The 27,335-nt window shown below is 41.9% G+C and overlaps 2 protein-coding genes across 3 annotated transcripts; one reads left to right on the top strand and one right to left on the bottom strand.

Moving 5' to 3' along the window:
• Positions 1–1,665: 1,665 nt before the first annotated feature.
• PFDN4 (prefoldin subunit 4) lies at positions 1,666–22,666 on the bottom strand. The gene is made up of 5 exons (XM_078606556.1): positions 22,464–22,666; positions 7,806–7,931; positions 4,449–4,553; positions 3,077–3,217; positions 1,666–2,628 (listed from the first exon to the last, which is right to left on the bottom strand). Exons 2-5 carry the CDS (start codon positions 7,827–7,829, stop codon positions 2,497–2,499), a joined length of 402 nt encoding a protein of 133 aa, XP_078462682.1. The 5' UTR covers positions 7,830–7,931; positions 22,464–22,666; the 3' UTR covers positions 1,666–2,496.
• On the top strand, positions 9,369–26,868 carry LOC144727609 (protein disulfide-isomerase TMX3-like). 2 transcript variants are annotated; one of them, XM_078606555.1, is made up of 16 exons: positions 9,369–9,460; positions 9,581–9,623; positions 10,164–10,203; positions 11,446–11,569; positions 12,528–12,573; positions 14,899–14,979; positions 16,329–16,428; positions 16,948–17,025; positions 17,395–17,461; positions 20,487–20,585; positions 20,992–21,046; positions 21,929–21,982; positions 22,220–22,276; positions 22,502–22,631; positions 24,604–24,672; positions 25,788–26,868. In XM_078606555.1, the coding sequence occupies exons 1-16, from the start codon at positions 9,397–9,399 to the stop codon at positions 26,370–26,372; spliced, it is 1,692 nt and encodes a 563-aa protein (XP_078462681.1). In that variant the 5' UTR covers positions 9,369–9,396; the 3' UTR covers positions 26,373–26,868. The 2 variants fall into 2 exon arrangements, with proteins under 2 accessions (XP_078462681.1, XP_078462680.1); XM_078606554.1 differs by having other exon boundaries at positions 22,502–22,679.
• The last annotated feature ends 467 nt before the right edge of the window (positions 26,869–27,335 follow it).

Below are 27,335 nucleotides of genomic sequence, written 5' to 3'. Positions count from 1 at the left end.
TTGGAGTTTGCGTGTCTCTCTCTCTCTCACTATCATCATCATCACTGTGGCTAGATGTTAACAACCTCGCCTGGTGTACAGGAGGTCGTGGGTTCGATCCCGATCCCGACCCTGACGCCTGCTGCTGTATATTTGGAGTTTGCGTGTCTCTCTCTCTCATCATCATCATCACTGTGGCTAGATGTTAACCTCGCCTGGTATACAGGAGGTCGTGGGTTCGATCCCGACGCCTGCTATATATTTGGAGTTTGCGTGTCTCTCTCTCTCACCATCATCACGGTGGCTAGATGTTAACAACCTCGCTTGGTATACAGGAGGTCGTAGGTTCGATCCAGACCCTGACGCCTGCTGCTGTATATTTGGAGTTTGCATGTTCTCACCATGGTAGCATGGATTTTTCTCCGAGTCCTCTGGTTTTCCCCTCCACATTTATAACCCACGTGCGTTTAGAGCATTTGGCTGCTATACATTTCCACGTGATGAGCCGCTTCGTTGAGCTATCATTTGTGGGCAGGTAGCTTCTGAAAAAAGAGCTGCATAGTTCAGTGGGCCTTACCTGGTAAAATAAAAAAAATGTTTACTTTTGCAAGGCTACTGATTGGCGACTTGAAGGAAGGTACGGGGCTCAAGATTGAACAGATGGAGTTTGAGCCTGACAAGCCACTGGGCAGAATATTATAGCAAGAGCCTGTTGATGTGTTATGAAAAGTTCCATTCACTGCCTGTTTTAGATGCCACTTCTCAGCTGGAATGACTTTCAGGCAGTAGTCAACACGGAAATATAGAAGTTGCGATATGAAACCTGCAGACCATGTTTACTTACGCCCCGCCCCCCCCTCTTTGGAAACATCCTCATATAGGAATAGGAACCGGTCTAGTATACTTTTGGTGTTCCATAAAATACCAAAATGCCATACCGCCGTACATTCTCATTTTGACCAACTTTATTTTTCCTCCGTCTCTCATTTTAAACACGTTTGGCTGTATTACTTTGTTCCGGCGCTGTGGGCACAAATTACTTTTCACCAATCTGTTCATAATTTGAATTCTATACTTCAGTCAAGCTTATTTTACAGCTATCTTTAATTTGTCAAGACAGCCCGTTGCGCTGTTGGTAAGAGACAACGGTTGAAGATTCACATCTGCTTGGCAGGTTTAGCTGGGTCAAGTGTCAGTGTTGGAAATTTCAGAACAAAGTCGACCGTCTACTTCTCAATATGCAATGGGCGTGAACGCTTCTTTAATACTCTCCAGATAACTTAGACATGTGATTTTAGACAAAGGGTAATTCTTTACCCAATATTTTAAACATACTTGCCCAACATCGCCAAACCTTGGGGAAGGAAAACATATTACAATTGTGGTACTGTTTAAAATTGCATGTGCTTACATTTCACAAATAATAAATGGCTTGCTCAGGATGTAATTTAATTTCAGGGTGCTTCCATATTGAAATGGTTTGCAAGCAACGCATGCAGTTTCAGTCACGACTCTTAATAACACATTGCCAATAACCGTGTTTCTTACAGAGCTGCAATCAAATAATTAAAAGCAATACTTTTTTTCAGGATGGTGTCAGCAATGTTACACAAGGAGACAGCACAAAGGAACACCACACACATTTGTGACAGCTTGCCAAGAACCACATTAACACAACTCCCACTGTACCATATATAGCATCATTGTTTTATTTCCAAAAGAAAAACACATGTGAAATACAGTACTCCTCTTTAAAGTCAATAATTTAATCAACAAAAATGTCAGGTAACCAAAACAGAAGTTAATGTGAACAAGTTGCATGTTTGGTTTAGTTTTACCAACTGTTGATGTCTCGTTAGGTTGAAGTTATTCATTTAAATAGAATATAACGCTATTTAAATATCCAAACGATTTAGTATACATTTCGGTAACTCAAAGTATGACACTAAACCAAAGTACTTAAACTAAGAGTACACACACATGTGAACATTCATGTATATTAGTACTGGCATGCATTAGCAATAAGATACTCATGTTTACATTTGAATAAAATTATTAAAAATGCAAGCACTTCACCTATGTGTACATACACACTTTAAGTAGGTTTATATGTGCAGTTATTGGTGATTCAAGTCTCTACAAGAGAGCTTTTCGAACCATTTTGTAACTTAATTGAATGGATGTAAAAATAAAAAAGCGTCAGACACCATCACACAGCTGTACACCATCCACCGATCGATCTCGTTCAACTTATAATTGACAATCTGTTGACGTTGGGGTAGAGGAGAGAACAAAAAGTGAAGTATGGGAACCACTGTTAGGCAAATATGCGGGTTTGCCTGCCTCCATTTGAAAACCAACTTATTCCTCCACCCCGACTTTGTAAGCATGGCTAGAGCACAAGTCATCGACTCGCAATGCACACGATTTGCGGGTGGTCGCTTTGGATTCCTTTGCCCCCAAAATCAAATGGCGCTGCTTCCTCGATGCCTCTGACATGAATCGCGGCCGGACTGGTCACTCCTCATCTGCCTCCAAGTTGATGTTGGTGCCAAACTTGGCGTAGAGTTGCACCTTGAGCTCCGACAGCAGCTTCTTGATGGTGACGGCACGAGCTTCCAATGCAGCAATTTCCTCCTCCATGCTTTTCTGTTGCGCACGAACATCCATTATAGTTAGCCACGTTAATTCAGAAACTTACCCCGATATGTGACTAACAATGCAACGGCAAAGCACGCAAGACAGTGCTACTGCTACATTTTACGGCAACTTACGTTTGAAGACAACTTATAACTATGGGCATAATACATTATTGCACAATACCATTTCAACATGGAAGACAGAGGAAATTCTGAAAGAATGCTAGGTTGTCAGTTGATCGGCACAATCTTTCGATAAAAGGCATGCATCTGCCTCAATGGTATTTTAAAGTGCATGGATATGATGAAAGCAAAGTCACCGAGGTCTGCATTACATTGGAGATGAACAATGCAAATAAACTGCATATAATCTGATGCATAACTCTTAGAACCCAATCTAAAACTCTCATAACGTCAATAACTGGTTACTGCTTTTGACTCATGTGTGGGGAAAACACCTTCGCAGCTTCCAACATCTCCTGAGTCTCCTCCTGGCTGTGGCAAATGAACACCTCCCCAATGTGGTACGGGATGAGCATCGAGTCATCGTCCAGCATCATCAGATCATCAGCCGCATCCTGCAGATTCTGTAGCTCTTTCTGATCAAAAGACAGAAAAAGAGCCACCGCAAGGGAGAAATTACAATTTAACATAACGTAGTCCCCGAGTTACGACGGTCCGACTTTCGATATTTCGATCTTACGATGGCGATAGCGATACGACAAAATTGCCATCAACAACCTAACATCGTTCAAGTATGCAGACGACAGACAGAATCTTGGTGAGTACAGTACAATATGATACGTTACGATACATTCAATGCATGTATGATACGTAGCTTCAGCGATTTCATTTTAAGGTTACCACGATACGATACGTCCAATGAATGTAAAAAAGTTTTTATAGCAGATAGGATTGTTTCCTGAAAAAACTTTCTATTAAATTGCAGTTCATATAGGTAGGCTAAGAATTTACCTTGTTTTTTTACTTTACATTTGACTGTGCAATACAGTATTGTATAATTAATAAATATATACAGTATATAGTTTATACAGTACGGTACTGTAAATTGCTCAGTTTTGCTCAATTAACACCATTCTTTAAGACTCCTGGGTAGGCTAGGCCATCTTCGACTTACGATGGGGTCGTCGTAACGCATCTCCATCGTAAGTAAAGTACAACCTGTACTTTTGGTGTATATCAAAATTAAAACCAATGGTGAAGTTGACAATTCTTCAAAGAGTTCAATCTATCTCTACAGAGCTGTAACTTCAATTTTCGCTTCTGTTTTTGCTGCATATTTTGGCAGCTTGCAGCAATTGGCAAAAGGTCATTTACTCTCGCATTCACCACATCTGGCAAGCCAGCCACATCAAAGAGCAACGCATGAAAGATAGATACTTTGGGCAGAGAGAAATTTTTAATTGATTGAAAAATCAAATGATACAAAAAAATTGCACAAACATATTCAATGTTTCAAAAGTGCATCAAGGCATTACATCAAATTTCTCAAATAAACCCCTTTATAAAATAAAACAATGTTGGAAACCTTATTTTTTGTCTTTTATGGAATTGCCTAGCTTACGTGGTACAGAAAGCACTCTTCCAGAAATACATGTGAATAGTGTAAAAAGAACATAATATTTGAGTAAATTACTTTTTATACACTCGTGGTGTGGTTTTCAGCAAGATCACGCGACCTTGCTGAAAACTGCACCAAAATGACTATATTAACACACATTAACACATTTTAAACGGTTCGTTTGTACATTTCTCAACATTCACTTCATATTCTTACAAAAGCTGGGTGAGGTGAATTTCCCACATTACCTTCTTAAGTTCTATTTCATCCTTCAGGTCAACTAGCCTCGTGTTATTTCTTGCGAACTTGTTGATCTGCTGTTGATCTTCAAACGTCACGTTGACGTCCTCCACCTGCAAAGATTGCTCAAGACCATCAACACATTCCTAGGTCAACATACGCCATGCGGCTTCACTGCCCAATCGCTCCCTGATGCAAAGCTCTCTCTGTAGTGATGCTTCGGACTTTGCACAATTGTTAAATCATGTGTTCGTAATTTCATTACAGCTCACATTTGCATGTGCCCACATTCTCTCCTACCATTGCAATACAGAGTTTCCACCACTTCGTGGGAGGTCAACAATGTGTGTTTTGTGAAGAAAAAAAACGAGGTCCTGCCAAAGGAATACGTAATGTCCACTTGATGCCAAGCCAGTGTTGGATGATGCTGATAAAATTAGACAATCCTCTTCAATATGAAAGAGGCACTTACAACACTGCCCCATCCATCTATCAATATAGGGTATGCAGTCAATTCAAATGCATTACAGGATTAATGGCACCACAATAATTAATTGTTAATAAATAAATAAAATATTTCACATTCATCAGTCAATTTCTATCAACTGCTGACGTACAGCTCACCACACCGTCGCTATACCACACTGTCCTGGGATGCTATAGTCTACCTAGTGTGCTAATCTTTAAAGGTGCATTGAATTTTTTTTATACTAATACTGATGCTCCTACTGTTGTGGAGTGACTCATGCAGCCAGCTATGGCTACAGGGTTTGGTGGTACATGTTGTTTATGTCGTTTATTGTGAAATTTCGGTCACAGTTCCTATGATCACTGTTATTTCGAAAAGTTTTTGGGTTTGGCCATATTTGTTTGTTGTAGTGCGGAGTTAGAATGATGGCTTTAATCTAAGTTGTCTTGTGGTTGTTTGTTGTTTGACTTGCATCCCACTGGGATTTTTGCAGAGCGTTGGTGTACGGTGCTTTTTTCTGGAAATTTTTGTTAGTAGTTTTTTCCTGGATTTTTCTGTTTGCCCTTAGTCACTTTAAGATGTTTTTTGTTCGTGTTTTTGTTTTTTGTTTGTTGCGGTTGCACCCGATTCAAGAGCCGAATGGCTCACAGGGCTATACCAAATAAATGAAACTCAAAACTGAAACCTTGTCCTGCGTATGAGCTAGACTCTCATCACTCCTGTTCTGTTTGGGAGTAATCATCTCAAGCGTGTTCTCTGCTTTGCTGCTATTCCACCACGAGAAATTAATCCATCAGCCATCATCGTTTGATGGTAGCTCTTTGATATCTGTTTTCGTGGATCATTCTCAAAACACAAAGGCTTTCACACGGACTCAAAGTACTCCAATCGTACTTATTTCTCAACCTGATCAGACAATAATCGCTACCCTCTGCCGATTGCTATCCGCAGGTCAAAAATCAACAATAACCCACCCCTATACATCTTTTAGAACTGCCACAACCAGAACCAATTCGTTTCTGGAACCAATTACATCGTCTTGTTTATATTATCAGATTTGTATCGTCTCCTCATATGCATAGTATTGCTTGTATTGCCTGCGCCGTCTCATTTGTACATTTTGCAACTCCTATTTTTTTTTACCGTCCCATCAATATCTGCATTTAGGAAAATTACACAGGTGCAAATGAACGCACGCATAATGAGCTGAAGAATATACATTTAAGAACGAATCGATTCACAGCCATTTACAGCATCCCACCAAACATTTAAACACGAATGGAATTGGCCAAACATCCCCTCCTGAATTATATTGTCGAGCTTGAGTCGGTTATTCTTAGATTACAACACAATAATACAGTATAACGATGTGCAACACCTCGTCAAACCACTCTGGATGAAGGGATCCACCCAAGAGCGACGATGGTTGATTGACATACAGTGCCAGGTTGGTCAGAATCAGTATCTTTATTGATCCCGGATAAATCTGATGAGCTATGAAGCTCTTTCGCAAACGTCCATTAGGGGTGGATTCCTGCAGTGAGGTAAGCCTGGGACCGATTCAGATATCGTTCGCCACCACTTCTAATTTCGGACGGCTGATGTAGATTCAGAGCAACAACTACAATTTCGCATTCGCCACTGGCGTTAGCCGTGTGTGGGAGCTGACTGAACACCGATGGCCAGGCCTCTCGTGGCGATGAAGATGCTGTACGCTAACCAAATACGCCAACTCTGCCCCGCCCCGGTTATATTTATACACAACAATTGCTCGCTATATATTAAAAAAAAACCTTCAAAAGTTTGTAAACAAGGACGGTGCCAGCCAATACTCCGTGACAGTATCACTGCATTTCGATTTAAAGCTTTCGTGACTGCAGGGATTCATATTCTTGGTTCTTCCTGGTTCTTTCTACGTGACTTTACCGAACTAACCAAGAATTATCACTGCAGCTACGATTTGAATCAACCTGTCATTAGTTCTACAAGCTCGGTTGGAGCAGCAACTCTGCGCGTCTCCACAATGAATGGGCCTATTATTTGCATTTTATTATTTATTTTTTACCTACGTGACTTTACCGAAAAAACCTAAGAGTATGAATCCTTGCAGTCACGAAAGCTTCAAATCTAGAATCAAATCTAGAAAGAATGGGCCCGGAGGAGGCCCAACCGCTCGGCTTGTCGATTAAACTCGGGTACGACCACAACGTTTCGATTCTCGAGTGTAAAAATACAACAATTACGTTTGGCACATTAATTTTTCTTCACCAACATTATACAAACGCAGTTATCACGCGACGTTAGCTTATGGCTTTAAACGGCAGGAAACGGACAGAAAGAGACACAGACTTCGAGACACAGTACGCGCAAGATAAACATTTAAATGATTCCGGATCGAATGTTGGAACGACAAATTGTTAAGATGTGAATTGAAGTCAGACCGCATGGTGTGGTAACGAATTGCCATGTCTACGTGACATCTTACCAATTGGCTGTGTCGGGTGGTGGCAGGTTTAACGACACATTTATATTTACTTGATCTAACCCACCCCAAAACACCTACATTAGTAGTAGCAGCAACAGCAGCTATATCCGTCAACCCATCATCAGTACCCCACCTTATCACAGACCGATTCAGACCTTATTGGTCACCCCGTGCCCCGTGTAAATCTCAACGTTCATCCGACAAAAGTCCCATCACAAGGGAGAAACACAAACAATTAGACAAACAAATGTGGGGGGTTTTGTTTTGCCCGTATTGAAACGACCGTACGCCGCATGGCCCCGACAACTCAATGTCTCTGTTGCAATAAACAATACGACGGAGTGTAAACCGGCGCGAGTGTTTGACACACAGAGAACCACGGGTCAGCAATTCGCGATCTCCACGACTCACCCCCTTGGTAACAGTGGCCGCCATGTCCCCACGACACCACCACGCCCCACGTGCTCGCCGCGGTAAAACTCAACTGGCGATTCGCAAGGCGGCCGAACGACGAATCGGCACACGCGCGCGTATTACCTGACAGGAAGAGAAAGAAGAAAATGAAACAAATGAAACGTGGTAAAAAAAAAACAAATAAACGGTTAACGTCAGTCAAGACAAAATTATAAAAGTATTAATTCGCAACGCGCTAGTGGTTTTAAATGTTTGGTCTCAAGTTTAATATTTGCGTGTGTGTGTGGGTGGTGTTAGACGAATCTGCGTCTTCCGATATGAACCCCCTGCCCGTTGTGTGGGTGAGTGTGCGTGTGTTGCAATCGCCACGTTGGGTGGGGGAGATGCCGTGACGTCATCCGCCGTGACGTCATCACAGTCTCCATGCGGATGGAATCCGATGAGCTGTAAAGCTCTTTTCTCTCTCGCAGATGTCCAGCGCCCCAACTCAAAACAAACTCGATAACACCAATGCATTTAAAGGAAATATTACCTCCTATAATCAATATAGAATCCTAATAATCACCCAGAAATGTCTGTCCGTCCCCGGCGTCCCGCGCGTGACGTCACTCCACATGAGGCTCACCGCCCGCGTGACGTCACTCCACATGAGGGCCCCCCGCGTGACGTCACTCCACATGAGGCTCACCCCCCCATCATTAATATTCATGAGTGGGTGTTTTTTTTACAACAACGCAGCGGAAGGTCGCTTCAAATATGACACAGCGTTGGTGTACGGTGTTTTTTCTGCAATATTTTGCTGTCTTTTCTTGGATTTTCTGTTTGCACTTAGTCACATATTCACTTTAAGATGTTTTTTTGTTCATGTTTTTGTTTTTTGTTTGTTGCGGTTGCACCCGATTCAAGAGCTGAATGGCTCACAGGGCTATACCTAATAAATGAAACTTGAACTTGAAACGTTTAGTTACAGAAAGTGACAGTAAAAAATAATATACGCAGCACAGTGCTACATTCGTGTGTGACGTCACTGCAAAAGAGCCCCCCCCCCCCTTCATTAATATTCATGCCCGCGTGGAAATTTGCACGAAAGTACAAGAAGGTCGCGCACTCCACATGCCGCACCCCTCCACAATAACCGCCCCCACCCAACCTCCCAACCGCCCACCCCCCACCCAACTGCCCACAAAACCCCCACCCACTCCCCACCCCCTCGCCAACCGCCCCCACCCAACCTCCCAACCGCCCCTCCCCACCCAACTGCCCACCAAACCCCCCACCCAACCGCCCACCCCCACCAAAACCCCCACCAAACCCCCCACCCAACCGCTCACCCCCACCCAAACCCCCACCCAACTGCCCACCCCCACCCAAACCCTCACCCAACCGCCCACCCCCACCCAAACCCCCACCCAACTGCCCACCCCCACCCAAACCCCCACCCAACCCCTCCACCCAACCGCCAACCGCCCACCCCCACCTAAACCCCCTACCCAACATGGCGACCCCGACCGTCTTCAGCCCGTGTCACGTGACCGTGCCCGAGGCCCCTCCCCCCCCGGCCCCCCCGGCGCGTGATTGACACGAGGCGATGTCTACCGCTGCTGCTGCAGCAGCTGCGGTGGCGATCGCAGCGGCGGGCGCGTGTCTCCTCGGCAAGTCTCGACGACGACGACGACATTTCACTCGCTAACTCGCTGCTTATACATTTGAGAAGAGGTTATCGTGAGCTGTGTGTGTTTGTGTGACGGTGGTTGTTTTGTTATCTCCCTCAGTGCTGGCGAATGCGGGAGGCGAAATTGTCGAATTGACGTCAACGTGAGTTGAAGTGGGGTGGGGGGGTTTAAATGTTGTAATTCAATAAACATTTTTTTACCTCCTACACGGGGCTCACGCACAAGATCCTTGTGTCAATCCACTGCTGGATGGACCTTTAAATCCCACGCCGCGTGGGGGGTTTGTGGAAGTGGTCATGAAAGAGGGATGTGTAATGTGGTAAACAACAAAACAATGGATTTCGTTGCACTGCGATTGGCGTATTTGTTGGCTACGTTTGATTTGTTTTTAAAAATGTTTAATTCTTGGCACTGTGTACCACAAAGTGTATTTTGTGTATTCTCAATTATCGGCAACATTAACTGGTTTAGTGTATTCGAAAACCAAGCAGATTTAAAACCTACATTTGACATACAGTAACAAATACTGTGTCGTGCCGTACACTGCCCTCTGCTGCTCACAAGTTAAATTGTAGCATGTCATTGTTAATGAAACAAAATACTTAACGTTGGGACAGATTGTTTAATGTTGGACCCTGTGTCTTAATATTCAAGTGTTTTAAATGTCCCCCTTTCATTTCAGGTTACATGATCTGAGACAACAAGAACCCTGGCTTGTGAATGTGAGTTTCAGGATATTGAAGGAGCCATAATGTGCAGCCCCTAAAGGCACTCTTAGATAAAAGTAGATTACGAGGGTTGTTTAACCATACACCATTAGAACCTCCTTTGCCAGTAGCAAAATATGATAATTGCCTTTTACCGTTTTATCTGGCAACAAAACTGACACCTTTTTGTTGTGTTGTTTGTTTGCATTCCGACCGCAGATATTGTGGTCAATGCAAACATGACTCCTTGTAAAATAAAGGTGTCAGTTTTGTTGCCAGATAAAAGGGTAAAAAGCAATTATCATTGGTTAACCATACTTAACCCAACCAGGTTGGTGTGGTTGGTTAAAGGTCATACTACTTATCAATGATGTTCACCATGACCAAGAATCAGACTTGGGTCGCTGGTTCATCGTGTAGTGTGTTAGCCATTGTGCTACCTCTCCGCATTTGTTATCTTAATTTGATTTAGTTGTATTCTTTAATTTAACAATTTCTTTAATAGACGAGTGTAGACTCTTAGTACTGTTAAAAATGAGCCTCAGCCAAACACATTAATAAGAGGGATGATGGCCAATGACTGAGGCTGGTGAATGGATAACAGCCAAAGGGAAAGAACACATTTGAGAGGACAACCTCCTTGGATATGATATTATCTCATGTGTGGACAAGAGATGGATTGTGGCATACAGGTCCATGAAGGATGGCGTTGGGGATGCCTTAATATGGTGATGAATAGAACATACTACTACTGATGATAAGCTTATAACTAGATGAGAGCCGACTGAGTGAAGTTCGTTTTGCAAGGAAGATCCATGCAAATAATATTGTGGTACAAAATGTTCGTGCAGAAGAACAACAAATCAAAAGAAGTTTAATGACTAATAAAAAAATTACTTAGAAAACCAAAATAGTAAGACATTGTTATTATTCTTCATCCATGGGTGTTACATACATTTTAACGTTTCAATGCTTGAATATGAAGCCAGCCAATTGGCTAAGGATAACAGTTCAACGGCTATTACATATGAAAGCAGTTTCTTTAGTTGCCTGCATTTTGAAATGGTAAAAAAAAAATCTGCATTCACGATTTCCATTATATATTATTCAACGTATATAATGAAACATAGAGATGGAATAATAACAGTTATCCCTGGTCTAAACATTGAGGCCAGCAATGGATCCGTGTTTGCACTGTGCAGGTGTTTTTATTTCAAGGACGGTGTATTCTGACATGGGTTTTTTTTCTCTTTGCAGTTTTACGCACCATGGTGCAGCCATTGCAAAAAGCTGGACCCTGTTTGGAGGGACGTAGCATTGGGTTTACACGAGGCAGGCTCGCCTGTGCGAGTCGGGAAGATGGACGCCATCAAGCATTCATGTGAGTTGTCATTGTAAAGCTTTAACCTGAGCTTTCAGAGCTGCTGGTTCCATCTAACCCCAAGGGTCCATGGGTTGAGTGTTTATCCATTATCCACATCGGCTAAATATGTGATGTGCCAACAGGGCTCAGATTAACTCGGATGTTCCTTGCCTGGTGGTGGCCCACCAAGTGAATTTAACTTTTGGGGGCTGTATCAACCTCCGATCATAATTTGAACTTGCAACCTTCTGATTGTCGGTTGTGCACTGACCTCTGTGCCACCCGTGTTGATCTAAGGAACTGTTGGTGTGGCTAAATGTCCCCCTTTCCAGAAAACATGGAAGCAGAGTAGGGTTGCACATACCTGAAATTCAGCACTTTGATGGCAAGGGTTGGTAAATCACATAGATTTGTGAAACTCCAAACCTACTCGACTATGAGGTGGCCAGAAAATGGCTGCACACCAAATGGGTCGTGAACCCATCGGTGTGGAACTTTTGAGTGTGTGCCCTTCATATGCAAGGGTTTTCTCCATGAACTCCGAATCCTCCATCAATATAAAAAAAACATTTACAGTAAAACCTTGGATTGCGAGCATAATTCGTTCCGGAAACGTGTTTGTAATCCAAAGCACTCGTATATCAAAGCACTCGTATATCAGTTGTGATCACGTGACGCTCGGCAGACAAAGCGAATACGTACTATTCGTATTGCAAGACCTCGCTTGTTTATCAAATTAATATTTATTTTTAAAAATTTCTCGTCTTGCAAAACACTCGCAGACCAAGTTACTCGCAATCCAAGGTTTTACTGTGTGAAATTGGCCAAACAGCCCAATGCAAGCAGGACCCTCCTGATAAAGTCTTGAGACTCAGTGAGATCTAAATAAGTGACTTTTAATAATAGTGGTGGTAATGGTACACTTGTTATAGATTGTGACACTAAAATAATGTTGCTGTTGTGTTGCATTCTGAAGCCTTGGCTTCAGAGTTTGGAGCAAGAGGATTCCCAAGCATCAAACTGTGAGTGTGTGCTTCCCACTTGGTCATGAACGCGCTCCGCATGGGATTTCCCCTTGGTCCTTTATAGCTCTGCATTAGTCACGCCACTCTGTGTACTCTTAGACAGTGGTAAACCACAAAACCTTGCGGTATTTAACATTGGACCCACTCTGTTAGCAAGCTCAACAGGGGGGTGGATTCCTATTAATTGAGCCAGTAAGCTGTCTCAAACTTAAAGGGACTGTTCTTGGTTTATCAGAGATGGACAACTTACAGTGTAATTCCACATCAGTCAGCCTTCTCCATTCACCTATACGATATTGTCATGGAAAGATGGAACTTTGGATCATTTTAATTACAAGTTGGCCGCAATTGCTTATATATAACTATATTTAAACAAACACATGTGCATACATATAATCTGTAAATATCCTGCAATTGGTGTATTCGCAATTAATTACTTTAACAGGAAATATCTCAGAAAATATACCAAATGGTTATATTTATAGCATCTACATCATACAGTGTTTGACACATTTGCCAGAGGTCCTTTCTGGAAAATGAGCCGTCACTAAGCGATGAAGGAATCCAGTGATTACACGCTGACCATGCGGATCGCTGTCCGGGCACTCGGAGAGATTAACAAGCGACTCAAAGTGGTAATGCAGTGGGATTTGTGAGTGGAAGTTATAAATAATGTAGACATCCGTTAAACAACCTGTGAATCCCTATGTGATCTCAACAGCTGTTGCCATTTTAGATGAAATCATCACTGAGTACCGTAAACACCTGTGAAAAGGATATAATACTCTTAGGATATAATACAAACGTAAAGTTTAAGCTACACTTTATTCCAGCAGTGCTCAGATAAAGTGTTTTCATGTCATGTTTCATAATACCTGAAAACTTGACATTATTTATGATCTGCAGTGCACAAACCATAACTACTTTAGAAGGTTCAATAGGTTTTATTTAACATGATATGTTATTGTGGAATGACAGCTTGAACTCCTGGTTTGTTAAATGTATTTTCATACTGAATGTGAATGGACAAACCTTTTGTCAAACCACTGCTGGGTGATGGTTTCACCACGCTGGTCAAGTGCCGATTAGTGAAGGTGAGAAGCACATACGTGGGGCATAGAAAGTACAATACAACAATGTATTTTTCTGTAATTCCTTCTGCTACCCATTACATAGCTCCGTAGTGGCCTATATAACCAGGTGTGCATGGTGGTCACCCATCCAAGCTGTATACAAGCAGGAGCCTGCTTAGCTTCTGAGATGTGGTGATACTGTTATAGGCTAGTTAAACTGAATACGCCACATAAAATGGTAGGATTGAACTGCTGCATGCAGGCTGGAGGTATGAAGGTCTCATTTCATTTGCTTATCGCCTGCTTATTCTACATACTCTTATTGTACAATTTATATTGTACAATTGATAGACATTGTCTCCTTTCAAAAAGACAGAATTTTGTCTCTATAGACTCATATCCTGCTCATAAATGAAAGTTATTGAGGAATGTTACCATGAACAAATACTGACACACAAAGGCATACTTTTTCCACAGCCGTTAGAGAATCTTCCAGATCTGTAAAACAAATGGTAAGGTGATGCTTCTGATATATTATCAAGGGGACTTTTAGACGGCTGACAGAGTACATTCCCAGATGGGTTTACATAGCTTAAACCCACTCAAGTGCACCAGCCCTCCAGAATACGATGCCACGAATAACGTCACTTAGGGAAAGATAACCGCATCTTAAGGGCAGCAGGGCTTCTTGGCGTCAGTGCTTGAATGGCTTTCTGTTATTTATTTTTCCACTGCTCGTAGACAGATAAAACTGTCCTTGTGCCCATTGCATTGTGGTTCATGGTCCAATTTCCTTGCATCGTTGGGTACAGTATTTTAGATTAGCAACCTATTGGCCTATCCATATGCAAATTGGAAAAAAATGATGTTACATATTTGGGCTTAAAGATTAAGCATCTTCACGAGTCAGTATATGTCTAATGTTAATTCAAAGTAAGAGTGTAACGATTTGACCATTTTACACTTCAGAGTATTATCATTTGATATGACTCGATTATTTTTAACTTGTGGTAAATGTACCAGCTTTAATACCTAAAGGGATCACATGCACCCATTACATACACCTTATACGACGACTTAATAAACAATACTTCAGCAGTTTTAAGGATGTTGTGTGCTTAGGAGTTTATATTAATCCATGAACACCTATTATGAAAAGTGTTTCAGCACCAATATAAATCATAATTCAGGATTCTCATTACACAAATACATAATTGTAAAGTAGTTAATTGTTTGTTTCCTTTGCCAGGATAAAGGGCGACTTGGCTTATAACTACAGAGGGCCACACAGCAAAGAGAAGATTATTGAATTTGCCAACAGAGTGTCTGGGTAAGTCATGCCCAAAAAAGCCAAGCGTTTTACATTTTATTTAAATTGCAATCGCACTTTTACGCAAGATCAGGCTTACCGATTCAATGATGTTCTGAAAAATGTTCATAGTGTTAATTGTGCTGCTCATCATAATCGGTCATGATATATCCACTGCTGGATGAAGGCCTCTGCACATCACCGTAATGTATCGCTTCTGTACATTAGTAACTCTCATTGCTCCATCTTTGTGCTTGGTATATTCCTGGGTGTGTGTTGCCTCCTTTTGATATATTTCCATCACCAATCTGATCCATCGGCCCTAATCCCTTCAAACGATATGTCTTACCAAAGCCCACTTACTTTTCTTAACAGTCGATATGTCTTCACTTTGTGTTCTCTGATCCACATGTTCCTCTTTCTGTCTCAATGTAATTCCAAGTGTGCACGTCCTCATGATTTTTGTACACTTTTTGGTGTTTGATCCATGGTCTGTGTAAATAACAGGCCAAACAATAAAAACATCTATAACCATTAAGCTCACTGAAATTGTCTAGTTAGCATTCCTGATTGCTGAGGGTTTGACACAGCTAAAGACAATGCCAGAGCACTGAGCCATTATGTTTGACAAACTGGGTTCTAATCCAAAGGATTGTTTATTTCCCTTGTTTACAGTCTTAAAAAGTCTATTCTATTTCGGTTTTATATCGTGCCAATGCATTGATTCTCATGATGCTGATGCTCCTAATCAAGATTAGTCAAGCGTGTGTAGTGACGCAGTTCGGAGACAGAAATACTTGGAGGCACCTTCCTTTATTCTCGCACACAATCGGGACTCTACACACCCTACGTGGGTGCACACTATTTTACAGATGTTATATACACAACCGTCTATTGTCGGCGGCACTATTTACTGGGAACAGTTGGCAGGCTGTCGGCGCCCCGTGATGGTGAAGACGGCGGCAACGATGGTGGCGAACAGCAGCACGGCGAGGAGATCCACTTCCAGTAACGGCCCCGAGCTCTCGCTCAGAGCTCCCTCGTATGCTGCCGGCGTGGCCTTGCTCCGCCCTGGCCTACGCCTCTCTTCTGAAACCTACTAGCAGGTTCCCGGGGCTTCTAGATGGACTCCTTAATGAACTTCCCCTGAGTTCTCTTTCTCCCCGTATATACTGTCGCCTGCTGACGTGTGTACTGCTATACACTGCAGGTACCACTTTCCGTCAGCAGCCAGCGCTATTACTCTACACATGTGATCTACACAATGCAATAGATATGCACCATGTGGGAGAATATCCGAAATTGTTGCGTGTGTTTTGTTGTCTAAAATATGTTCTCCCATGTAATAACAATTAGTTTTGTTTCTTCAGGCCAACTGTGCTTTCCCTGTCCAGCCCTGAAGCATTTAAGAAAGCACAGAAGGCCCACGACACGTGTTTTGTATATGTGGGTGGAGAGTCTCCATTGAAGGTAAACCACTCTCCAAATGAGAATATTAAAATAAAACAATACTTGGGGGGAGTTGGCATCGCTGTGTATGCTTGTGAGTGTGTCTTTGTCTTTTGGTGAGCGTTAGTGCAACGGTTAGCGTGCTGCGCTACAAGCCCGGCGACCAGAGTTCAATTCCCGCTCATGGCCATCACCAGTGACGATTATCTGAACCGGTTCTGGGCCTCCCCTAGGTTGACTCAGCCTAAAATTAGTACCTGGTGCTGTGTGTAAACATCACCACTGGGGAGACAAAAGCGGCCAGGCATGGTGTTGGCCACCCACTCACCCCCACCATAGGTGCTACTCACTAATAACACTTGCCCCAAAAGTCAGCTAAGGCTATACGTGGGATCTTTGTCTTTGTCAATGCTTAAATATATATACGGAAATGTACCAACAATGAACGTGGTAGAGCTATTAAGGTATATTTTGGAATTGGAGAGGTAAGGTCGCGGTGCCTCTGACCCTATTTGTTTATTGCTTCATTCTGCCGTTCAGGAGAAATACCTTGAAGTTGCCACCGAATTGATCGTCTACACATACTTCTATTCTGCAATCAAGGAAGCACTTCCTGAGGTCAGAGCACGTTAGTGTTGTGTATAAACTGCATGCTAAAATTAACTCAATCGAACTTCGTACAAACCTAGAAATAATATTCAACAAACTATAGCTTTCTCTTAAAAAAACCCAGCCGTATATAGATGTGAGAGTTAATTGGTTAATTTCTACCGTATTTATAGTTTACACACGTGTACTGCTTGATAACTACAACATGAACAATAGAATTGTACCACATTTAAGTTTGTGATGTCTTGAATTATTTCATTTCAAATGTGTTTCTAAATATGATTGTGCATTATAACAAGTAGTTTTACATGTACAGATAAGTAGAGGCTAATAGGGTGCAAATGACAGTACCAGTATGGCGTGTCTCTGTTTCAATAGGACGTAGTTCTGTACGAGCTGCCGGCTGTTCTGGCATTCAAGGATGAAACATTTTACGTCTTCGATGGTACATTTACAGCTCGTGCAAGAGCACAAGAGTCATTGCACCTCTTAATTGATTTTATTTGTTCAACATCCCTGCATTTCTATACCATGATGTTGTTTCCCATCACACTATATCTCCAATCACATTCCACTCTTGTATAATTTCATTCTGGTGTATCCGCAGTCATCCCATGATGTCCCGTATCATCCCACCCCATCCCATTACATTATTTCCCGTCCCTTTCCTTTGAAGCCCCATGCCTTCTAAAATGCAGTCCACAGCCTTGTGTTTTAAGAATGGGGTCAGTGGCACTGCGGATGTGCCAGGTCATGTAGCCAACATAATGGTTGTTTGTGCTGTATCTCAGGGGTTCCCCACATGTGGCATGCAGCCCCTCTCTAGGACTCCCAGAATGCCCAAGAGGCTTCCCGGATTGGCCATCATGAAAGGCTCTGCTTAACCGTTCTGTAGAGTCTAACTGCCTGTTTGTGCACATCGTCTGCCAGTAAAAGTTTGATAGCCCGTGTTTTAATACTCAAGAATAACAAACTATAACCAAAGATAATTAAGTAGTAATCTAAATACATTATGCTCAACATAAACTTGCTTTGTCCCTATAATGCAATGTAAAAACAGGCCTGTGTTGAGGGACATATTGTGTTACTGCTTTAACAAGTGGATCCTCATCAATTACCCAGCCACAGCTGTTGTGTGACTTTTGCAAACGCCAAGAGTAGATCACTCATTTGTATGAACAGACCTACACTCCTGTTGCCACTTAATTCCCAACAGTAATTAACCCTTGACCGTATAGCTTTCCAGGAACCACATGGCCAATCGCCATCTAAATCACAGCTACTGGAACTCGTCGTCGGATGGATGACATGATTGATTTTGCTCTGGAAGATGGGAGAATATAATATAATTAATCCGAGTGAATTTGAGAGTGACAATTTTAGTTTATTGTACTTGCCTCAATTACATCTAAAAATGAAATGTGTCGTCGTAAGACTCAAATTAGGTTTAAACAAGTATGGCATTGCACAGAGAGCTCTTATTTTCACTTTAAATGAGATCGAATTTGAATCGCTGAGATGGCCGCAGTCTGACATTGGGAGGCGCTGTTTGTTCAAAGTTATTGAGAACAGGCAAGTATCTTTGTCTACAGCCAAGTGCACTTGTGTTAGATACAATAATTCGAGATTCATTCGCTTTTCCATTTTTTGCAAAAAACACATTTAAACTTGCATGATCCACAAAGTTGCATTTTACTTAAACTGTACTGAGAGTAGACATTCTAGTCTTTTTGTCAGTTTACTTTTTTTTTACTTTGTTCAATCCAATTGGAAGAGAACCAATTATTCAAAGACCGAATCTTTTATATGGTACATTTCTGGGCTGAATTGGAATTTTTCCTGTTTCTGAGATATATGCATTTAAAAACTCACTATATTTCACAAATACTTTTTTGCATCAACAACACGGTTTCAGACATTACATCCTTTTGAAAAAAACCTTCACGTTTAAACGTTAGAATAGACATCATCCTTCGGACCCCACATAACCTATGGCATGCAGAGCTCCCTTTTTAAATGGCATATCTCAACACAAACCGAAGCGCCAGCAGATGTGGCTAAGATAATTATGGAGCCTTAAGTTAATTATGGACTCTGACACCTGTTGGGGTTAAGAAGCTGGAGAGGTCTTGAAGCAGAGGGACGTGAGGGTTATTGAGAGGTCATATTGTCCGCTGAGGTCCCATAGACATTTAATTGCAAAGCATTCAAAATTATATAAGAAACTGAGGTTTAACTGTTGTGTTTGTCATGAAACAATCTCTGAAGACCGTCTTATTTTGAAGTAATTGAAAGTGTTTTTGCATGGAACCAAAAATACCGATTTATTTTCATTGGTATTTAATAGAATGAATTCTTGAAAACGTGTCATTGTATGTACTCCTAAAAGGCCAACTATGATGCATATGGCTTAAACATTTTTGCTTTTAGGTCATGTTTTCAATTGTTTTGTTGTGGTTTTGAAATGTTTTTCAGATTTAGCAGTCAAGTTGGAAGTTTTTTTTAAGGTGGTCTCAAATCTGTATACGTTATAACACAGCGCGTAGTTTTTAGTTGCTGAAATGGTAGTCATTACCAAGTGTTTTTCAAGCAATACATGTTATAGAAGTTTGGTTCAGTAAATTGCAACCATTACCTTGATACAACTCTTGTGCAAGTTTCATGCAGACGTAAAACCTAATTAATACAATGTACTTTCTTGAATACAAAAAATCTCTCCTGGAAAAATGAAAAGCCTCTTCAATCATAAAAATTGTAGGAAATTCCTGCATAAAATATATAAGATTGAGAAATCCTGAAGGAAATTGCAGCCTTCTCAGGATTACTGAAATACCACTCTGGAATGTGTTACTTTGAACAAAATTGCATCAAAGTTAATGGCCTTCCAAAACTTTGCTGAACCAACTTAACTGCATAAACATCCCCATTGCTTTCTCCTTAGTTTCTTGGTACTTTAATGTTTTTATATTCACATTTGTTGGTGATCACATGGTGACATTTCAAAAAATTTGGGAGCAAGTATAACATACTTTAGCTGCAAGTGACCAGCTGGCCTAAGGTCAGCGGACTGAGTCAGCACCAGTTCCTGGGTTGGAAACCAGGCAGCAACAAGCGTAGTGCCATTTGATGGTCACTGGTAACTATATCACGTGAAATTTGATTTTCAACTTGATTTGGCAAAATTTCAACTCGGAGTGAATATAAATACTTTTGGGATTGACTTTCATGTGACAATTTAGCAGAGCTTGCAGGGAAGTGCACCCCCTACTGTGTAATTTTGATATATATAAAAGCCATTGGAAGGATTTTTCTGAATTTCTGTGAAAAAAATCTCTTGCATTCTCTGATACAAAAGGAATTATTTCTCCATGCATTTTAATAGATTTTTTTAATCTTATAAATGAGATAAACAACACAATTGTAATTGCTTGAAAAAAAATAGAAGAAATCTACTTTTGTTACCACTACAGAGTTTGAAGATGGAAGCTTGGAGGAGTGGGTGAACAGGGAGAGGTTCCCAGAATTCCTGTTCATCGACAGTATCACTCTGCATGACCTGGCTGACACAGGTACACGGGCGCATTTTTTGGCATCGAGCCCAGGGGGATAGATCCACTGACAAGGGGGCTTGTGTATTTGCAGCTGCTACAGTCTAGGTGAGCAGAGAGGCCATGGGAGGAATGAGTCTTAGGATTGGTCAATGCAGTCATGCCCTAACCCAACGCATTGACTGTATTTCCTGTAACATTGCAAGTGTAAACTTAAGATCTGGTTTGTTCAGTCTCATTGCATTTAACAATGCACACACTGATCGTCTGATGGGGTTGACTCAACAAATAATGCATTCCAAAGTATTTATTTTATTCAACAATTCACCACAAAATGACAGTAAATGGAGCTTGGTTTGCATGTATGTTATGATTCACCTTACGATTTTAACCGAGTGATGTGAATGATACTTTTTATTTCTTGCAGGAAAATCATTGGTCCTTGCAGTCTTGAGTGGAACTAACATTAAACATGACAACAGGTACAATTTTACCACTGAATGTTAAGCAGCAGTGTAAGGATGGATCGATTCATTGATTAAAAGTGATTCTTAAGCTCACAGTGCATGCCCATTTTCACAATAGAGACGTAAATACGGGCATCCCTCAATATACAGAACAGTTACGTTCCTGAAAAGTTGTCTGTAAAGTGAAATTCCGTCTCTAAACCCTATTTCCCCATTGACTTTCATTATAACATTGGAGATGCGTTTCTACGGATAAAGTGTCGGCCACAAGATCAAATAAAATCGCTCTTAAGAATGAGCAAGCCTTTTGAGAGCACATTTAATGGAAAATCGATAATGAAAAAGTGAAATGTTACTACTAATAATTATCGAAATAAGTCGCTAAATAAAAAAATATACTCTACAGTAATTACCAGAAACGGTGGTGTTAAGTTGTGCAGGGTGATAATTCTTCTTAGGTTTTTTCGGTAAAGTCACGTAGAAAGTAAAATAAAATAAAAACAAAAAGCACGCGGTTTCGGAGGCAACACAAGTCTCCGTCATCAGGTGGGACCGTCACAGCCAGATTAGCTGTATCAAGCTGTATCACTTGAAAAAATGGTACCTCTGTCCCCTCCTCAAGCTGTATCACTTGATACAGCTAATCTGGCTGTGACGGTCCCACCTGATGACGGAGACTTGTGTTGCCTCCGAAACGTCGTGATTTTTGTTTTTATTTTATTTTACTTTCTACGTGACTTTACCGAAAAAACCTAAGAAGATGATTCCTTGCAGTCACGAAAGCTTCAAATCTAGGGTGATAATTGCTTCACGGTCTCTTTTTGAGTAGACGCGCTACCAACAAGCAACTTTTGGCCTCAGGCTGATGAATTGATGCCTTAATGTTGTTTGAAACAGGCTCAAATATATGGTGGAAGAAGTGTCAAAAAATTACAGGAGGAACTTTCACAAGTGAGTCATAGACACACTGCGCTCAACATGCACCTTGACAATGAACAGATTCACACTTACCTCGACCGCTCTATACCCTGCTCCACTGAGTCTCAATATACAGGGGTGGGGCGCTCGACACACGGTCTCGTGTGTTGACTGGCTCTCTCATGCATTGTTATCTTGTCCGCACACTCCCTGTTGAACATCTTCGAATCCTGACTCTCCACCGCCTCCCCCCCCCATATGCCACTGCAGGCAATTTCAGTTTGGATACACAGATGGCAACATTCACATCAATGACCTGATCATGAGGTAAGGCCAACCACATCATACGATGTAACAGTAAGCTCACAAAGTAAATGTAAACCAAAGTCCTAACTCCATCCAGGCCCAATCGCATGGTTCAAATGTTTATGACAAAAATGTGATTGTGATAAAAAAAAAACACAAAACACATGTTTGTAGATGAGGCTTGACGGAAAACACAAAAAAATGGTACCTCTGTCCCCTCCTCTCCTCTTCCCATGTGGTCGCAAGCGTGGTGGACGTCCCAAGCGTGATTCTTGTGAACACCTCGTCCCAGCAGTTCTTTTTGCCCGAGGGTGACCTCCGCTCCGCCAAGGACCTCTTCACCTTCATCACAAGCAACCTGGCTGGGAAACTGGAGGTCAGACCTCTGGGGGAAGCGTCTCTCCTAGCACTAAACCAAGATAAAGTAGGTCATTGGGTGCTGGGGGACAGGCTTGGGTAATTACTTGCAATCAATAAACGACCGCTTTGTCCTTCAATAAGCACTTGGCATGGCTAAACTCCACTGCAGTGAGCGCTCTGGGGGACTGGTTTGTGTGGGGACAAAAACTGCCAAAGGCATAACTTGAGATAAGGATGATTATGGTGACAATTACTGTTTTCGTCGTATTTATAGCATCTAGTAGAATGTGGAGTTAACATGGCGTTGTTAGACAGTGCTGCACCTGTGGTGCTCTCTCTCACCCTGGGCATCAACTTTTTACACCACATTCACCTTTCAGCCTGACTTTAAAAAAACCTTTGCTTCCACATCTCTATAAGTTGCCCCCCCCACCTCTACCACCTCTTCTCCCCCCATCAGATGTTCCGCATGCTGCTCGGGGTGAGAGTATTTGGGCAAAACATGAGCGAGTGGCTCGGAACACTATAAAAAACACAGGAAAGGCACGCCTCTTTCACACGCGGCCCTAACAATGTGACATCAATCAGTGCGGCTGCCCTCCCCTACGCCGCGTAGCTGTTGACAGCTCTGCGTGTTTTGTAGGAGTGAAGTGCTAGAGGAAGGAAAACAACTTGTATCCATTTTTGTTTTCACAGCGAGTTAATTTGCCCTGTCCAGCATCATTTGAAATGTAGATTTCGTGTGTATTTGATTATGCTGTGTACATGTGTAAGCGTATGTAAAAACCCTTGACTCTTGAATTGATAAACCTCAGCAGCAGTCTGGTGACCCCTCTTCTCTTTGTTACATTCCAATATGTAGAAGGATATATATAAAGCGCTTGCTTACAGCACTTGCGTCAACTGTTTATTCCAGGCGAAAGGGAAAATATTGTTTTGTTAAGACTTGTGCATAGTATGCACATGTGTTAGAGGAATGAAAATGGTTCATTACCATTTTGGTTTTCATAGCCAGTTAATTTTCTTCATCGTTGAAATGTAGATGTACATACAGCAATGTGTATTTAAAACATACACATGTGCCTTCTAATGATCCTTACACTTGTAACGCTTGGAAGAACATGGACATATGAACCTTATGGCGGGACCCTGGGGTCCCGAATAAATGAAAGTAAAAATCGTAATTAATAAATTTATTTTTGGCCGCGACCCACCTGGCGCGGATCATTCTGTTGTCATGTCGTCCAAGCGCAACGCAGAAGAACTGAACAAGCGAATGCACTCCATGCTCGGGTATGGGCAGGATCACAAGTCTTATCCAAAGCTGCTCAAACTGCCTACACCACTTAAGTCCTTTATTTGTCATAACAGTATGCGTAAAATAGTGAAACGGCTCTCTTATCTTCATTATTATTATTTGTGACCTACCAATGTCTGCAGCCAGGATCAATCGATGACAATCCTATTACCTGCAGATATTTAACAGATGAGATGCATTGCACCATTAATTCCTCCTGTTTGATAATACTTCTCTTGTCCGTATGCCTCTGTGCAGATAGGTTTTTTTTTGCGGTTAAGCCATAGTCCCCACATACCGCTCGTATGAATGCGGATAAGGGGAGCAGCGACCCACTACTCTGTAGAGTAACATTGGTATAAACGCTTGTTACAATATGAACAGCGCATTGAAAAAGCATTCTATTTTATGTACTGTTTACAAAGTGTGTTCACAAATCCACACCGAGAAACACAATGATTGACAGAGGGATGTAAATAATTTTTTTTGTAGTGTATTTAAATAGAGTAGTTTTCAGTTTTAAAGGCATAGTTTAACAAGACAACACTTTCCACCATCCTTCAAACCCATTGGTGAAAAAGCAAAGTTTTTGTTTACATTATAATATAATGTTTATGCGAGAGCCAGGGGCTTATGGGACCCGGGGTCCCACCATAAGGTTCATGTGTTCTAACGTCCAACTCTTCCGTAGGCTCACGGAGGGAACAGTCCCTACTTCCGAATCAAGAGGCTGCTCTACGACGCTTCCACGGTGATATCGGTGAGAGATTGACACTCGCGGCAACTGGAAACCGTGGAGTTCCGTTACATCTAGGCTGTTCATTCTGCTTAATCCTGAGCACCTTTTTAACCGAACTCCGTTGAAGTTGGTATTAACCCGTGCGACCCTCGGTTCCGCGATCATGGCGATGTAATTTAACACATGCTTATCCTGTCTTTCAAACAGTCTTTTTCTGGGGTTTTCAAACAACACAACTGCAAGGCGATAAGCATGCCGGTCAAAAAACATGCTGTGTGCTTATTACAAAGCACTGCTTTATTTTTACGTGACCAATTGTTGTAAAGATGTTTCTAAATTCACAAGTTATCTTTTGATGTTGCAGTCAAATGGTCTTACGTTCTTGCAAAAGAAGGGAAGTCATTCATTTGATACATTGTTCTGAGTACTGTTGATGCAACCTCACAGGAGTCTTTTTACCTTTGTGTAAAATACTCAATTTGAAGTATGTCAATAGACTTTGTCAAAATAAATTCAGAATTGTGCTTAATAAGCCAGCGGAACAATCATATACATTGTTACTGCCTGCAAAAAGATGAGGGGTTTGACCCCATGTGGTTAAGAATAGAAATTAATCATGCATATTCTATCGCACTTTTAAAAGTAACCTTGATTTATTACATTAATTTATACAAAAAATATGCAATGAAATACAAAGCATCTAAATGAAACTGCGTCTCAAAATGCTGTCTCACACAATGACAAAAGGACAATTATGTTAACGTACACAGAGATCCTTTTTTCAATCCATTGCTGGGTGAAGGCCTCTCTACGCCATTGGTCAGTGTGGGTTGAAGGTGGGAAACATTGATATGGAGTAAAGTACACAGTTTAGTACAACTGGATTTTATTGCACGGCGCTCCACTGCCCACAACACACTCCCGCAACAACCAATAACATGTTGCATGGTGCTCGCCCAACCCTGCTTAGCTTCAAAAATTTGATGACATCGGGCACATTCTGCACGATTTGTTCATCAGAAATTATGGCAGCAGGTGTGTAGATAACATACGTCGCCTGTTAAGTACAATTAAATATTTGTATCACTTGTCTTGCGTACCAGCATGGCTTAACTGCGTGCTGCTGATGCTTGCAGGCTGTGTTCCAGCAGTCTGTGCTGCTCGGCCTGTTCCTGTACGGCACGCCCGTGGTGGTCTTTACCCTCATCTGCTACAGCCGCTTGTGGGTCCGTGGCCAACCTCTTCCTCGACCGGCATCGTCGCGTGACAGACAGGTGGCTGGCGACGGCGACGGGGATGATGGTGATGGCACCGTGGTGGTGGCGGGGAACGCGTGGAATAGTGCCCGGGGTGGCGGGGACGGGCTGCGTCTCAGGAAGGCGGGTGGTGTTGATGGCGACGGTGACGAGGTGGCGGCTTTGAAGCAGCATCTCGCGTACGAGCCGAGCGGCACGGGCGGACAAGATGCCGCACTCACGGATGAGGAAGAAATGGACGAGGACATGGATGATGACGACGACGATGACGACGACGACGAGAGCTATACTGGATCTGACGAGGATGACGACGAGGATGAAGATGACGGCTATGATGATGGTGGAAATGTGGGCTGCGAGGAGGATAAGGACGGGAATGTGCACAAGTTGGCGCTTCAGGGGCCACCGAGGCCTCTGGTTGAAACAGCAGTCATCATGCATGAAAACGAGAGTAGTGTTGACTAGCGGGACTTCGAAACTGTTGTGCTCTCCAGGCGTTTTAATTTATGGAGGTGAAAATGTGTGCTCGTTTGTCATAGCATGCTAGTGCGTCACCAACATGCTGTTCATCCAGGTGAAATGCATGCGTTTTTTTTGTTAAGCAATTTTTTCGAGGTTGGTCGATGCTTTGCATGCAGTTATTGCAATTAAATAACGTAACGGTGGTATATAAACTGTTAAATGAACATGGGTAAAGTTGAGGTCACTGGTTTGTTAATGCCAATCAATATTTGCCTTGTGTAGCACTGCAACATTACGCTATAGTGTTATTTCTATAATGACTCATGTGTTGAAGGCCACAACTATGCATGATTTTATCGAAATGGAATCTTCAGAGTGCACCCTTAAATCGACTAATGACGTGAAAAACAGGTGTTTAGAGCTCTGCATTGCATTTGAATTATGTATTCTATATTATTTATGCTATTTATTGAAATTAAATTAATGCGTTTTAAGCGTAGCTGTTGACTGCTCTGTTTTAGCGCGTTTGTCGTTAAATTAATTTAAATGTTTAATCTGGGATGAAACTTTGTTACATAACGTATATGGCTTATTCTTTAAACAGACATGAATAGAGTTATTGGCATGATCTGTGCATACTTACAGAGTAATGTTTATAACTCATGCACTACATTCCCATCGCTTGGCAAAATTACAATTCTATAGATTATGTAAACACATGTCCCTTCTGCTTTTTTATGTGGCAATCTTATTAGGCAGCAATCTACCATTAACTCAATGAGCACCAAAAACTCATTCTAGTAAGTCTACCCGAAGCAATGCACAGCTATAAATTGCTGGCCAAACTAGTTCTCTCTACTGCAAGCAGATTTAGAATAGATGCACTCCAATGTTCAGCCCAATTGTCCCTTGAGGCTGCGCTGTGAATGTTATTGCGCAAGTCGCGAAAGTGTCTTTCCGTGTAGG

The sequence above is a fragment of the Lampetra planeri genome, chromosome 26 (assembly GCF_965212315.1).
Source record: "Lampetra planeri chromosome 26, kcLamPlan1.2.h2, whole genome shotgun sequence".
NCBI classification, from domain to species: domain Eukaryota; kingdom Metazoa; phylum Chordata; class Hyperoartia; order Petromyzontiformes; family Petromyzontidae; genus Lampetra; species Lampetra planeri.
The sequence above is the reverse complement of the archived record's forward strand: the minus strand, read 5'-3'. Positions and strand labels throughout refer to the sequence as shown.